Raw genomic sequence first — 15,175 nt, forward strand, 5'->3', positions numbered from 1 at the left:
GCCCACTGGATTCTGTACAAAATAGTGCTAAAAAGAACAGAATGGCCAAAAGACTTTCTTTAGAGGCAACAGTTCTGATCATCTTTAATATCACTGTTGAGTTTTTTTTATACAGCCCTCTAATGGTAATAGATTAAATGAGTGGCGTGTCCTCCATGATCCTACCAAACTACAATGCATTGTGAAAACCTGGTATGTACAATGCAATGGGCTGTTATCAAACCCCCTGCTGCACTATAAGACGTTTTTCTTTATTAACAAATACTATTAAATAAAAAAATACCTTCAGTTTTGCTACAGGGAAATGTAATATGTTTTCTCTCAGTGTTTCCCTCAATTAACGACTTGTACTGGTTACCTAATCAGAGCGTATTTGTGGTTTTTAACATAGACATATTACAAGCTGAAAAACGTCCTGTATAGTCAACGTTTGCAAGAGAACAGGAAAACAGAAATTTGCCTGCATATACTTAGAATAATTTCATTGGGTTATAGGTAGCCACTGCAAGTGCAATTACAACCAAAAACTAACACACGGATAAAGACAAAGCTGTAATGCTGAACACCTCTCGAGTGTGTATGCTGTTTTTCTTTTGCAATGCAAGTAGCACCCTCCTGTGGTACAATTCTTACACTACATCTCATGCATTCAATGGTAGAAAAGGCTATGGGTGCAGTTTTTTTTGTTGTTGTTGCTAAAGCCCACTTTGAAAGGAAAACATTGAAGGGGGGGATGAAGGCCAACATGTAATCAATCACATTGTTGATTCACAAGGCACCCAGCCCTTTCATCGATATCAGAGACAGCGCTTGGAAAGAAATTGTGAAATACAATGTGAAAAAAGTTCAAGTCATTGGTTGACAATTCAAAGACATATTCCTTATCACCTACATCAGGACACCGTATAAAAAAAAAGGAAAAAAAGTTGATCAAATAATAATTTCATAGAGGTTTTGTGTTTAGTCTTTTCAACTGTATGTCAATTGCCAAACTTGTTGTGTATAGGGATTGCATTTGGTTACATCAAAGATGCACTGAACTGAGCAGGAATTAGTGCTTTAGACAATGAGCATTTTGGCCCACTGTGAAAAAAACCTTGACACGTGGACCTTCAGTTGGAAAATTGAGCACAAACTTGGCACTTTGTGGCAAAATGTTTCTTCCTTTGTCCTTTGAAGCTGCTCTCAAATGGCTCATTAGCGGTTTTTGGCATCTTTCCGTGAGACGTGAGGGACGTGGCTGGTTTTCTAAAAAAATCACAGCTCGACACTCCCCTATACTTCAACTCACGACAAAAGGAGACACATTTTGCCAGGAGTGTGCAACTTTGTCGATGGTAGTGCGTGCTTTACTTTAAAGGTGCAGAGTGTAATATTGGAATATTTAGTGGCATCAAGTGGAAAGAGTTCTAGATTGCATTCTCCCTTGGTAACCCCTCCCTTTCGAATAATTACAGGAGCTACGGTGGCCTTCAAGGACAAGAAGCTAGTAACTAAAGATGGCATCATCCACCACTGCCTCGAATCTTTCCACAATATCAAATGATATCAAGTGAAGATGTATTTAGTTATTTATTCTATAGCACTTCATGTTCGTCTTCGAACAGGTGCATTTCCCCAGGACACCCACCTATATACAAAAACATGGCTGAGCAACATGGCGGTCTCCATGTAGGGTGACACGCTCCTATGAACGTAGATATAAAAGGCTCATTCTAAGGAAATAAAATAAACAACAACATTCATTTTTAAGCGATAATTCATTAATTACATCATACATAAGAATATTATATTTCCATTTTTACACACTGCACCTTTAAAATGGCCTGTCATTTCTTTTAACACCAGCAGCCTTTGCCTTGGTCGCCCGCTGCTCCGTCACAGAGTCCTTCCTCTTCCTCCAGGGCGGCAAGATTAATCTCGTCGTTCATGGACATACGGAGAAGATCTAAGTCCTTCTTATTGGCTGCCAAGACCTGCTCAGCCAATCGCGTGAAAGTCTGGTAGAGAAATACAGCCAGGCACAGGATGAGAACATGACAGGAGAGATTATAATGCATTGTCATCCATCAAGTTAATTCCTCCCATTTACTATCTATCAGTGCATGCATTGCTTTGATGGTGTTACTCTTCTGTAACCATATCATCAAATGTCAAGTCCTTTAAGCAGTGGCTGGTTATCCAGAATCAATCTTACCTCTGTTATGTTATGGTTGGTGAAGGCACTTGTCTCAAAGAAGTCCATTCCATAAGCCTTGGCCAGCTGTAAGACAAATAACAGAGACACAAATTTAACTTTTTAATAAAAATGTCACACACACACACACACACACACACACACACATGTGTGACTAATGATTTCCTTTCACACAGGTGCAGTTGGCTCTGGCCGCATGCAGATTTTAATGGAAAATGTGAGGCAACAGGAGATGAAGCATTAGTCAGTCATTGTCTAAGGTCAGCTTGGTGCGTCAGGGCCTTTAGAGCTCATTAATGGACTGGACACAGAAGCTACATCTTGGTTACTAGCTTTTGGTAAACTTGAAGCCAAAGTTTCTACCAGAACCCAAACCACCACTGCCTCAAGTCTTTCCACAATATCAGGTGGTGAGGTGAAGATGTATTTAGTTATTTATTCTATAGTACTTCGGTTTCCAAAAGGGACAGTACATTTTCCGAGAGCATTTACAATATATAAAAACTGGTCTGTTTTGTGCTACTGTAGAAACATGGTGGTGCAACATGGCAGCATAAAATATTCAGGTACCAAAATAAACAAGAAAACCACTAACGTTAAGGGGTTTTGAATACAATCTGAAGACAAGGTTTCAACCCAAAGCCTGTGATTGACCCACCTTGACACCTTGTTCGGTGGCCACCTGCCTCTTGTCCATCTCATCCGACTTGTTCCCTACCAGGATCTTCCGGATCTTTTCGGGAGCGTACTGCAAGGGGTTTGGTCCATGTAGATATAAAGGAAATGAGGGATATGTACAGATAAGGAAGAGGAATAATAAAACAAAATGATGAGATGTGAAGAGAGAAAGAGAAAGAGAGAGAGAGAAAGAGAGAGAGAGAGAAAGAGAGAAAGAGAGAGAGGGTGATTTCAAATGTCACGATATTGCAGAGGGGAAGAGGACACAGGCGCGATAGCCTTCAGGAAATGAGACCTAGATTAATAGTAAGTGGGCAGCATGCCAAGATCAATAAGAGTTTATATTCGGAGCGACCCGTAGAGGAAATTAGGTCCATAATGACTAAATTAATAGAATGAAAATCATCTTGGGAAAAGACAGAGACCATAGCGAAATGTGACCGCGAGAGGAAATAACATACTCCCTCCCAATAACTTCACATTTAGAGATCAGATGACAGATATTAGGAAATGAAGGTGGATAAACACCACAGCAAGGTAGTATTCGTCTGGCCATAGCATTTTATATCACAGCACGTCAGGCTTCTGTGCTTTGACATTATGGGGCCTCTGTCTGAACATTATGTACCTTAGTTTTGTCTGTTTTTTGTTGTTGTTGCTATTTGTACAATGTGAAAGAAAAGAAATGACGATCTTAAAAATGCTCTATCTGTGACTGTGACTCACCTCGTCCACGTCACTGGCCCACTTCATGATGTGCTGGAAGGATCGCTCACTCGTAATGTCGTACACCAGGAAAATTCCCTTAGGAGAAATGTCCAAAGATAAAAAGAATTAATAAATAAAAAAAAAAACTGATGAGAACCAGACCATGAACTTTTGAACCATGTTAAAAAGAGGGAAAAAAAAACATTCTTGATTCTTTAGTCCTTAGCCTCGATATACTGTATATACATCTATGAGTCTATAGTAGCAGCATTTTAAAAATCAATACATTTGGAATTGTTCATATTAAATGATTCCGGTGAAAATAAACAGACTTCCACTGAGAACATTGAATGGCTGCCATATAACAATTCATTTACTGCACAAGACATCTGCCGAATTGTTTCATAGGATGAAACAGGAGCGGCACTCTTTTCTTCCCAATTGCATTGCCAGTGTCTGGTTAAACGTACAATTAAATTTCCGCCAGTGTAACTTCTTTAGCAGCCCAAAGCAAAGAGGAAAAAAAATTGTACACGACAATTGCAGGAGTTACTCAGAATATCCTCTTTGTGGGGGGAAAGGAATATAATATTAGAAAAAAAAGATAAAATCTGTTAACTTTTAATGTTATATTGATGTTTTAAAGCTGCTCGACGTATCAACTGACCCTTAAAGCACCCAATAAATAGACTGTATAATATATAAATGGTTGATTATTAAAGCAACTGAAGTTACGCAAAGTAAGAGGCGTGAATCATTCTCGTAGCTGTAGCAAATTTAATACTGGAAATAAATTGCCTTTAAATCTGCTATGCTCCTCTACGGTAATAGCATTAGGCTAATGTGGAAAATCATTTGCAGCGGCAATAATCAATGGTGGTCGGCTACCTGTGCTCGTCTGTAGTACTGCTTAGTGATGGTCTGGTATCTCTCCTGGCCTGCTGTGTCCCTGGAAAAAAACAACAAGCACACGATACATTATAATATGACAACATGTACAATGTACAGGTGAAACTCGAAACATTTGAATATCATGCAAAAGTTAATTTATTTCATTAATTCAACTTTAAAGGTGAAACTAATATATTATATAGACTCATTGCATGCGAAGTGAGATATTTCAAGCCTTTATTTGTTATAATTTTGATGATTATGGTATACAGCTTATGAAAACCCCAAATTCTCATAATCTCATAAAATTAGAATATTACATGAAATCAATAAAAAAAGGATTTTCAATACAGAAATATTGGCCCTCTCTAGAAAGTATAATCATGCATATGTACTCAGTACTAGGTTTTGGCCCCTTTTGCATGTATTCCTGCCTCAATGTGGCGTCTCATGGATGCTATCAGCCTGTGGCACTGCTGAGGTGTTATGGAAGCCCATGTTGCTTTGATAGTGGCCTTCAGCTCGTCTATATTGTTGGGTCTGGTGTGTATCATCATCTGCCTCTTGACAGTACTCCATAGATTATCTATGGGTTTCAGGTCAGGAGAGTTGTCTGGCCAATCAAGCACAGTAATACCATGGTCAGTCGACCAGTTACTAGTGGTTTTTGGCACTGTGGACAGGTGTCAAGTTTTGCTGGAAAAGGCCACTATCAGAGCAACCTGGGCTTCCATAACACCTCAGCAGTGCCACAGACTGATCGTCACCATGCCATGCCACATTAATGCAATAATTCATGCAAAATAAGGACCCAGACCAAGTATATAGTAGATGAATGAAAATACCTATGAAAAGAGCGACATTTCTGTATTATACATTTTTTTTTGATTGGCCTTATGGAATATTCTAATATTTTGAGATGCTCTATTTCTGGTTCTCATGAGCTGTAAGCCGGAATCCTGTAAATTTAAACAAAAAAATGCCTGCAATATATCACTAATCTAATATATCTAGAATATATGGAACTTTCCCTTTTTGAATTAAATTAGATTTTAAAAAATAGCTTTTCCATGATATTCTAATAATATGAGTTTCACCTGTAGTAGCCGAGACAACCTGACACAGTTTCCTTTTTTTTACCATCTCTAAAATATACACTTTTTTTGTGAAATAAGAAAACAGCGTTGTTTGACACCGAAGTGGGCTGTTTAGTGGTGCTAGTTGCAAGGCTTAAGGGAACTATGACCAATTTGAATACAGCATTACTGTGTAATACGGCCTATTCAGTTTTTTGACCTAAAAGTTGTTCAATGTAAATATACTGAGCTTAAAACTACTGCAATTACTTTGCAAACATACAGACCACTATCAATGTACAAGTTGAGGCTCCAAAACTCCCAAACAGAGGATATGACATCAGGGTTGATAAATATAAGCCTACAACTACAGTATAAATATAATATATATATAATATATGATAGTTATTGCTGCATAATTGTACATGCATACTATCCCCTCTTCTGTTGTTTAATAACATTGTGTTCATCATATGTGCACGAGGCCTTCTAACACGAGTTGCTATATCTTACCATATCTGTATCCGTACTTTGATACCATCTATCTCTAGTGTTTTCATTTTGAAGTCGACTCCTGTAAGAAAGGAAAAAGATATGGTTATGATGAAATACAATATTAGCTCCACAGAGAGAGAGGAGATAGCTCTAAAAGCATTTGATATTCATCCAAACTTGTGAGAGTGCCGTGCTCGGGCAGGCTCAATGTTTTCTCTGAGCTGTTTTGCACTTTCCACTCAGTAACAGACGGAAATCAATCAAGCGGGCATGTCTTTCACAGACAGTGGGGGGTTCACCAGTATCTGCTACCAGCTTTAGGAAACATCATAGGAGGCATTAGCACAACGAGAGCCCCCCATCAACCCCCTGTATAATCAGCCTGTTATAGGAGATAGGGCTAATGATCCAATGAGCTGAGACCTAGCTTACTTTTTCCTTCGTCTCTGCATTGATCACAAGGGAGGTGAGAGAAGGCAGCAGGGCAGGAGAGATAGCTGCATAACTAACAACACAGGGGAAGAGATGAGAAAATGGGAACAGAGTTGATACAGGGAGGGGGGAAGGGGGGAGGCGGGGTCACACACACGCTTCAGTAATCTCTGATTTATTTCAGATTCAGTGTGATGTTTTTCAGACAGAAAAACAGAGGCAGGGTGAGGCCAATAATTTTTATTTCTATAAAGATTTCACACTGGGCTCAATTCTGAAGCCAGAATAAATGTTTTGATATACTTGAAAAAAGTTGCAGTGGTTTGTATTTTTTTGTGTATGTTATAAAGCGTCTGGATATGGATGGTCTAAAATACAGCAGTAAAAATCAACATCAAAGCTGAATGTTTCCATAAGTTCTACACAAATCTGATTCAAAATAAATGTTCATAAGTATTTTTAAACTTAGTATGTTGGCCGTATCTAATGTCAACAGGCATTGTTTTTATAGAACGTTAGTGCAGAGAACTGCCTTGATTGGTTCAAAATACTTAATTGTGTCATAAGAACCAGTGCATAGCCTGCCTCATCTAAAACAATATAATTCCTGGTATTGATTGCTTCTCCAGAAATATGTTTTGTCAGGCCATAAAACCCCCACTGGACATTTTAAATGATAACTCCAGTGCAATTCAGGATTGAAATAATTCTGCGGTCATTCACAACCCCACTTCCCTAAGAATGTTTTCACTAGACGCTGGGCATACTCTGCATAAGTCTCAACTCCTAACTTATATGTTTGGCAAACTCAATTGCCCTACATCCCAACTTAAATGTGGTTTCAAGTCTTGACGACGCTTCCGGCCGTGTAATCCCCGGTGGAATATACTGAATCCCTTCTGGTTAAGCTAAGAAAAGATGTGAGAAAAAAGCGACTTTATTTTCATCCATCTTTGATACAGACTGCAGTTTTTCTCCTGGTCCGGAAACAAAAGAATGACTGATGCAATATTCAGCGGGAGTGATGCAAACATTCACTCTACACATAAACTGCAGGCAATAAGGTACAAAATAAAAATCAACCAACAAGGTGCAACAGAAGGTGCATACATGTAGTGTAATAATAACTATGCAAGAGTTCGAAGGTCCCTGAGGATAGTTATTTATGCAGGATATGTGTTGAGTATTTACCTGTCAAATATTACGATATTCAGTCTGAAGAATATCATACGTAAGGCATAATGCAATTGTTGAATGTGATTTCCTCTTTTACCATACTACTGGGCAAAGTCTCTATCGTTATATACAGCATGGAAAAAGCAGCAGCACTTTCAACACTAGACTTCCAATTCTTTCAGGCAACATATTTCTTAAATGAGAAATGAGTGCAAGTAACACAGCTCTGTGGCATAGGGGGTGAGTTGCTGCTGCTATAGGTAAGAAGTAAGCCTTTTATAGTAACTTGCCCAGTGTGGCCCATTGTATTTGAATCTGCTGATGCCAAGGATATGACCTAGTTGTCCTCAATGGCATCTATATGGCCCTGGTACTACTGTACACTTCAACACTAATACCACTCGGAACAACCTGGACGAGATCCACTCAAATACATGCATGCATACAATGCATAGAAGGCAGAATAATTAGATGTATATAACAATGCCATTGATGTATGAGTTCAACTCTAAATTATTATTTAATCTTTTCTTCATGACTGTCCCCCAAGGCTAAAAGCATGCAAGTCGATAAAAGGCGAACCCGCATGCAGGCTTCTATAGACCGCACTATAATCCCTGAGAAACCAATTAGCACTTCATCCCAATCAAGCATGACCCCTTAATAGCTAAAGGTTTCACAGCCGGCATCACTGACTCCAATCGATTCACATGATATAGGAGGAAGGTGCCGTTTGTGGGTGGTTTTTATAGCTGCCATTTCTGCAAGCTTTGTATTCCTAGAAACTGTCATGACGGAAACAGCTGACAGTTGAACTAAAGGCCAAGGCAGGCTGAAAATAAGCCAGGGGGAAGACACTGAGTGGACAGCGCCAGGCCCCATTCAAATGGCCTTTGGCTTTGGCTTGGGCACATTCAGACAGAGACTAAGTGAAAAGGTCAGAGCGACAGTCATTGGGCTTGCTTTGCCCCGATGCATGAGAAGAGAAGACAGAGGAGGTAATAATAAGCAAAAAGGAAAAGAGGTTGTCTCCCCCTCCACGCCACTGTCCAGCTGTGTTATAGCACTGCATTAAGCTCCGGTCAGGAATCATCCATGCAAAACAGCCACAGTTTCAAAGATGAAAGGCGGATATTATGGACTAATGGATTCTCTAGCTGTAAAGTGGGTGTCTACAGCAACCTAGACTCTTTTATAAAACAAGGTGCACTCCTATGGGGCAAACAATACATTCCCCAACGGGGCTGAAGCTTTTGTGAATTGTTATTGAACATCCACATTTTTCCGTGTGGTTAAGTCCCACTCGCTGCACAATTGCTCAGTCTGCATGAGACCAGTGTGTACAAAGCCCTGAATGTCACTGTCGCAGGATAGATAAGAGGTGCAGCAGCTCAAAATGTTGTGTTCAAGAAAAGCAGCCTTCGAAGTGATGACGCCAATATCTGGAATCAGTAAGACAGGTCTGCCAAGGGAACAGACTAGTCTGCCAGCTTTTAAATGCCAACTGTAATCTGATTACTGTTTGATATGTTTTAATTGAGATACTGTTAGTTACATGCACCCACAATATGATACTAAGGTGACAGGATAATCCAGTTGAAATAGAGTACATTTCATAAAAGGTGGAGTAAGCGGTTCTGGAGAATGCTTGTTGTCAAAATGTCTTTTGTCAGAATCAGTGCATATCTCAGGCGCTCCAGTGGTGTGGTTGGTGGAGCGCGCACCATATAGGCTGAGTCCATGTCACAGTGGTTGTGGGTTTGAATCCGACCCGTGGACCTTTACTGCATGTCATCCCCCTCTCTCTCCCCATTTACACTCTGTCACTCACTATCTACTTCAATCTGTCAATTAAAGGTTAAAACACCGCAAAAGTATCTTTAGATCCCTGTTCATACTGTGTGAGCACTGAAAAACAAAATCCAGTGTTAAACCACAGTTTATAGGCTCTGTAAACTGGTATGTAAACAAAGGGGGGCCACTGTAGATATTAACAACATGCTCATTTACAGACACTATGGCCTATACTGTGTATTAACACTTGATTTTCTTTTCAGCGCTCACATAGTACGAACAGCTAGGAGATCGTGAGAAGATCTGATTCACTGATTTAGACAAAAAGTGATTTTGACAAGCTTTCCCAAGATTGCTGACTCCACTGACTCTGGAACCTCTACACCATTGACTTATCTTTGCATTTACTGCAAGCCAACCATCTCACCATACACTCACTGAAGGCCCCAGGTTGCCAAGTTTAAAGAAAGAAAGAAAGAAAGAAAGCCATCCAACAGATACTGCAACAATGGAGCTGAGCACAATGTGCATGAGAGAAGAGAGCAGTTAATTTGACATGACGGTGTTTCCCAATCAGCAGTGTGAAAGCCATGTAAAAGCTAATGGGAACACACCCAAAAGTGACTGGACTAATTACATGGGACGTCAGTGTTCGACTGTGCAAGACGAATTAGACAGTGACACATTGTCTGTGAGCTGTAGGTAACTGTGACAGGCTCGCTAATAGTTGGATGGACGGCTGATCCCGCACATGATGCATATCCACCAGGGAATGGGTCTGTGTCATCCAGGGTTATCAACGCTAGTGAGGATAGCCAACAACAGTTAACAGCTGGTGTCTTCAGGGCAGGGCAAGGATAAACATTATTTTTCAATGTTGAAATTGTCATCAAACGTATGAAATGAAACATGAAACAGGCATCTGAAAAGAGTTAGGCATTATGTATCAATCCAAATGAAAGATATTTTGTCATTTAAGTTAGATACACTTTAGAGAAATTTGGTTTAGATGAGGCGGGCTATGCTGTGGTTCTGATCACACAATAAGTATTTTGAACCAATCACGGCAGTTCTCCGCCTGACGATCTATCAAAACAATGACATTGCCATTGGAAAAGGTTTGATACCCCGAGGCCCACACAGTCCTGTCAAACAATCTAACTATTTTTAATACAATTTTCGTAGCTTATCAAGACACCCAACTTTGATATCGATATTGCTATATTACTATTTTAGACCAGGGTTCAAGAGGTTTTAAAAGCCAAGAAGGTCTCAAGTCTATGATGACAACAAGATGGATTTCTTTGATAACCTCTTTTATGAGACAATAATCATCTGCGTACGCTTTGACCCTATGGCCGGCCCCCTTTATACACTAATGAGCTTGTCAAGCAGCAGCAGTGGGGCAGAGTGTGCTATCAGGCCATGACCGTAGCACCACTAGAATCACCAGCAAAGGACAGCCACTCATTGAAGCTGTGATATAGGGCAGGGGCCGGGCCTGGCTCATACTTCACGAGTGATGAGATTGCCTAGGTATAACGATAAGGATGATTAAACTCAGCGGTGTGACTGAATACCATTACTATATCAACTCCAACAGCTGCTCTGTACCGAAGAATTGTGAAAGGGGCACTCTCGAGCTAGAAGATAAAAGTCTTATAAGGAACAGAGTGGCCTGTTCATATAAAATGAGATACGTGTGCGAGTCAGTGTGGATCGATTAGTCCTTCAGGTATAAGATGGGAATTCTTGCTGCTCCAGTGACTGTGGACTTAAAGGCTTGTGCTGCTGTTATTTTATAGAGAGCTATAACCAGGGAATAAAAGTCATAACCTTTGTTGATCGATTTTCCAAGTGGCCTATATTTCTGAGCATACCATTTATTGTCAAAAAGCCTCAGAGGATCAACTCAAAGGCAGATAATCTTGATTCAAATTTATAATTTATTTATTTAGAATAAATGTTATGTGGTAAATGCTTCGATAGCAGTGTGAATAAAAACCCTAACTGTCCTTCAGAACCCAGATGACCTAAACATTCTCAATATTCCCAAATAAAGCACAGGAAATAAAACAAATCTGGAGACAGCATCCTTGTCCAACTACTTCTAGTGCTGTTTTCCATGTTGGGGTACCAAGCCCTCAACAATATTCAACACCTTTGGGATGAACTGAAATTAAGTTTTTGTGGATGAAAATCTCTGCAGCCATTGCCCGAGTTAAAGCGGCACCATAGTTTTGGAATAAGAGGTTTATTATCAGTGACATGGGATAAATATCTGTGTGTTCACATACTCTATCATCTATGTTTTCTGGGAGCCCCTGCTCAGGATATGGATTTTGTGGGTAGTTTAATCAGAAGGCATAACCACAGGAAAATGTGATAAAAGATGATAAGAAATACTTGGGGAGCTTAGTTAAACCCGACCTCCCTCCCTCCTACGGGTGAGAGGTCCCCGCAGTTTCTGAGATAATTTAGAGCAAAAAATCTGAGTGGGTGGACTGTAACTTGAACATATGAATTATGGAGCTATACCCATGAGGGGGCACATGGGAGAGGATTTATATCCCTCCGTCACCATGAAGGTTGGGGGAATTATTTATTGATCCTCAGCAGGAGAGCACAGATGGTGGTCTCCTGATGGTGGTCTCCTCTTGATCCCCCAATCTCTCTGTCTCCATCTTTGTTTTTGTCTGAGAAGAGGAGTTTGAATTACTGCAGGCTCACGAAAGACCTCCGAGCATGGCTTATAGACACATTCTGTTGCCCATGACTATATTCAGTCCAATAGAAATACCTGGATTCAAAAAGCCTGATTCAGATTGTTACAGACCCTGTCCACAAAAATCCTTCTAACTATGTAATTTGCGGAGTTAACTACATGAAAGTAAGCATCTGAAAAGAATAAGGCTTATTTATCAATCTAAATAAAATATTTTTTCATTGAAGTTTGATAAACTTGGTTTGAACCAATCACAAAGACAGTTTGATTTGGCCACGCCCACACAGTCCTGTCAAATGGTCTCTAGACAGTAAAACGTTTTTTAACTAAGTTTATAAAAAAATTTGTATATTTATTTTCAATCAGAATTTTTTACAGTCTTATTGAGACATCCAACTTTGATATCATATATTGATTTTTACTGTTTTACACTAGGTTTCAACAGGCTTTAACACTTGGTAGACTGCAACAGAAGCTTAGAGAGATCACTAGGCTTTCCATATACAATAGAAACATTACTCTACACAGGGAGGGTGCACACTGGATCTTGGTAAACATGTGAACATCATTACTGGTTGTTTGGTGACACAACAAAAGCCTTTGAAAGTACTTCCTATTTCAAATAATCTTTTCAATCAAAAGTCAGCTGTCCATCACAGCTGCAGGAGGGACATTTCATGACATTAAAGTCACAACCCAATCAAAGGGATTTGTCTGTGTCCAGTCTTCTCCTTTTTATGACCAATTACTGCAAACAATAATGTCTCCAACAGTAGTTTCTTGCTGCTTCAAAGAACAGGGAGCTCAAACCAGGAGAAAATGTATCTTGTTTGACTGAGCAGCACATGCAGAAAAGTCTACACAGCAAAGGACAGCACGGTTGCCACGGGAGAAGCTTACTGTACATCCTCATTTCCCTCATAGCTCAAAGTGAATGTGCCCTGCCATGTTCTAAATCCTAGCTATGAAGATAGATATACTGAACCAATCGTATCTACTTCGAGGGCTTTGTGGAGTCAATAGGAATCGAATGAACAACATCAGAAGGTGGAAAAAAGGCCTAAAATAATTTATCTATTGTTTTACAGATAAGCTATAGTCTTACATGTTCCCAATATATTTGGCAGAACGGATAGGACTGAAACTGAGTACAGACAGTGCAAGTCTGAGCATGACTTTGTACTAATTCTACTAAGTTATACAATGCATAAATCAAATATTGTTTAACAGGAACCTGCACTTTAACAGACCCTGGGAGTTCCTAGAGTCCAGTCTAAAGGGTGAAAAGGTTGTCAGATGCTAAAAATAACCCTTTCCTAAATATAAAAGTACACCTATAGGGTATCATTTTGATTTGGCAGTTGGTTGCACTGTCAGTTGGTTCAAAGTGCTGATAGTTGGGAAACTCATATGCATGGCTGCCAAGGATTGGATCTTCCCCCACAGGGCTTTCCCCAACCAATGCCATCACGTTCGTTCTTCTTTAGTAGTCTAACTCTATTTATTCTACGTTAAAATATTCAAATCAAATGAATGCCGTTGCAAATGCCTTATCAAGTCCAATTTGTGGGGGTATAAAGTGAACATTCAAGGGCCACAAAGAGGGGCTTATCAGCATATGGCATCAACAGAACAACGCTGAAAGACATGTGCATGACGACTAGAATGCATATTAAAGCAGGTGATTAATTAAATTGAGGTAATAACTGTGCAATGGGTCTTACCGATTGTGGAGATGTGAGAAGGGTGAAATTCGTTGTCCGTGAATCTGCATAGCAAACATGTTTTCCCAACCCCAGAATCTCCAAGGAGCAGGAGTCGGAAGAGCACATCGTACTGCTTAGCCATAGTGTTGTTGGATGTCTGTTGAATTAAAAGAAAAAGAAAAAAAAAACAAAGCCCCCTCCTGTCAGCTAACTCAGCGATGGATGCGCGACCCCTCCCCACCTGCAGCAACCCATGTCTGCTCAAATAGTCAACACAAGGCTCTGGCTCTGATTCTTATTGTTCACTGAGGTTGGGTCGGTGGTGAGGAACAAAACAGGGATGCTTTGGCTTCCCAGGCAGCCTCCAGCTTTCAGTGGGTGCGGTGTGGACCATTGTCAAGAAAGACTCAATGAGAAAAGCAGTCTTCCGGTGGGGCTTTTCAACACAAAAGCCTCAGGTTTATGAAAAACGATATTTTCGGGGAAAAGAGGTTTGGATGGATGTTTTGTAGAAAATGAGTTATGAGCATGATTTGTAATTGTTGTAGGCTATTTTATGACACCATGTTTTTTCAAGACAACATTAAACATGTGCATTTTTTTTCAACTGTATTTGGATGTTTTGATGGCGGGAGAAAAGTGTGCACAAATTCACATTCACAAGTGTCTTGTCTATGTCTTTGTCCGTTTTCTTTTGCACTATGTTCTGATGGGTGCACTTTATTATTGTGATTTGTGTTGTAATATAATTCAACTAAAGCAGATACCATCATGTGTACATGTAGGCCTACTGAAAACAAGTACCACCAACCCTTGTTGTGTGGCAGATAAAGATAATATTCTTGTTGAACACATTATACACGTGTAGCATGCACAGTTGCAATATATGTATTTTTGCATTAAATTACTCAGTTAAATGCACCATGCATTCACAAAAGCAGCATTACAAGAGCCTGAAAGAGTAGATTTTGACTTAGGACCTATAGTCCTATTCTGAGATGGGGCCTCAAGATTTTGCGATAATTATGAAAGTATAGCATTAGGAGCCTCAGTGTAGGCCTACAGCATGGAATACAATATTCAACTCATTGCATGGAAAGGGAGTAATTAATGTAGGCCTATAGAACGCAATGTGTCATAAATCTATTGTCTGTAAAAGGTCAAAGTGGGCTGTGTAGGCCTATGAGTGGGATTTTTTATCTTCACAAATAGTTTTGAGTGTTTATTTTGGAGGAAAAGCCACGCTATTTCCGGCACTATTGTGTTTTGTTCATGTGACTTTACGCACAGCGAAGGT

At 39.8% G+C, this 15,175-nt stretch overlaps 1 protein-coding gene across 1 annotated transcript; it reads right to left on the reverse strand.

Annotated features, from left to right (window-relative positions):
* Positions 1-1,838: 1,838 nt before the first annotated feature.
* rab15 (RAB15, member RAS oncogene family) lies at positions 1,839-14,020 on the reverse strand (the record flags this gene model as incomplete). Its single annotated transcript, XM_080047936.1, has 7 exons — positions 1,839-2,000; positions 2,198-2,263; positions 2,856-2,945; positions 3,602-3,679; positions 4,472-4,532; positions 6,064-6,124; positions 13,897-14,020. The coding sequence occupies 7 exons, from the start codon at positions 14,018-14,020 to the stop codon at positions 1,839-1,841; spliced, it is 642 nt and encodes a 213-aa protein (XP_079904062.1).
* Between the last annotated feature and the right edge of the window lie 1,155 nt (positions 14,021-15,175).

Source organism: Ammodytes marinus (genome assembly GCF_949987685.1).
Source record: "Ammodytes marinus genome assembly, chromosome: 19".
Lineage (NCBI taxonomy): Eukaryota > Metazoa > Chordata > Actinopteri > Uranoscopiformes > Ammodytidae > Ammodytes > Ammodytes marinus.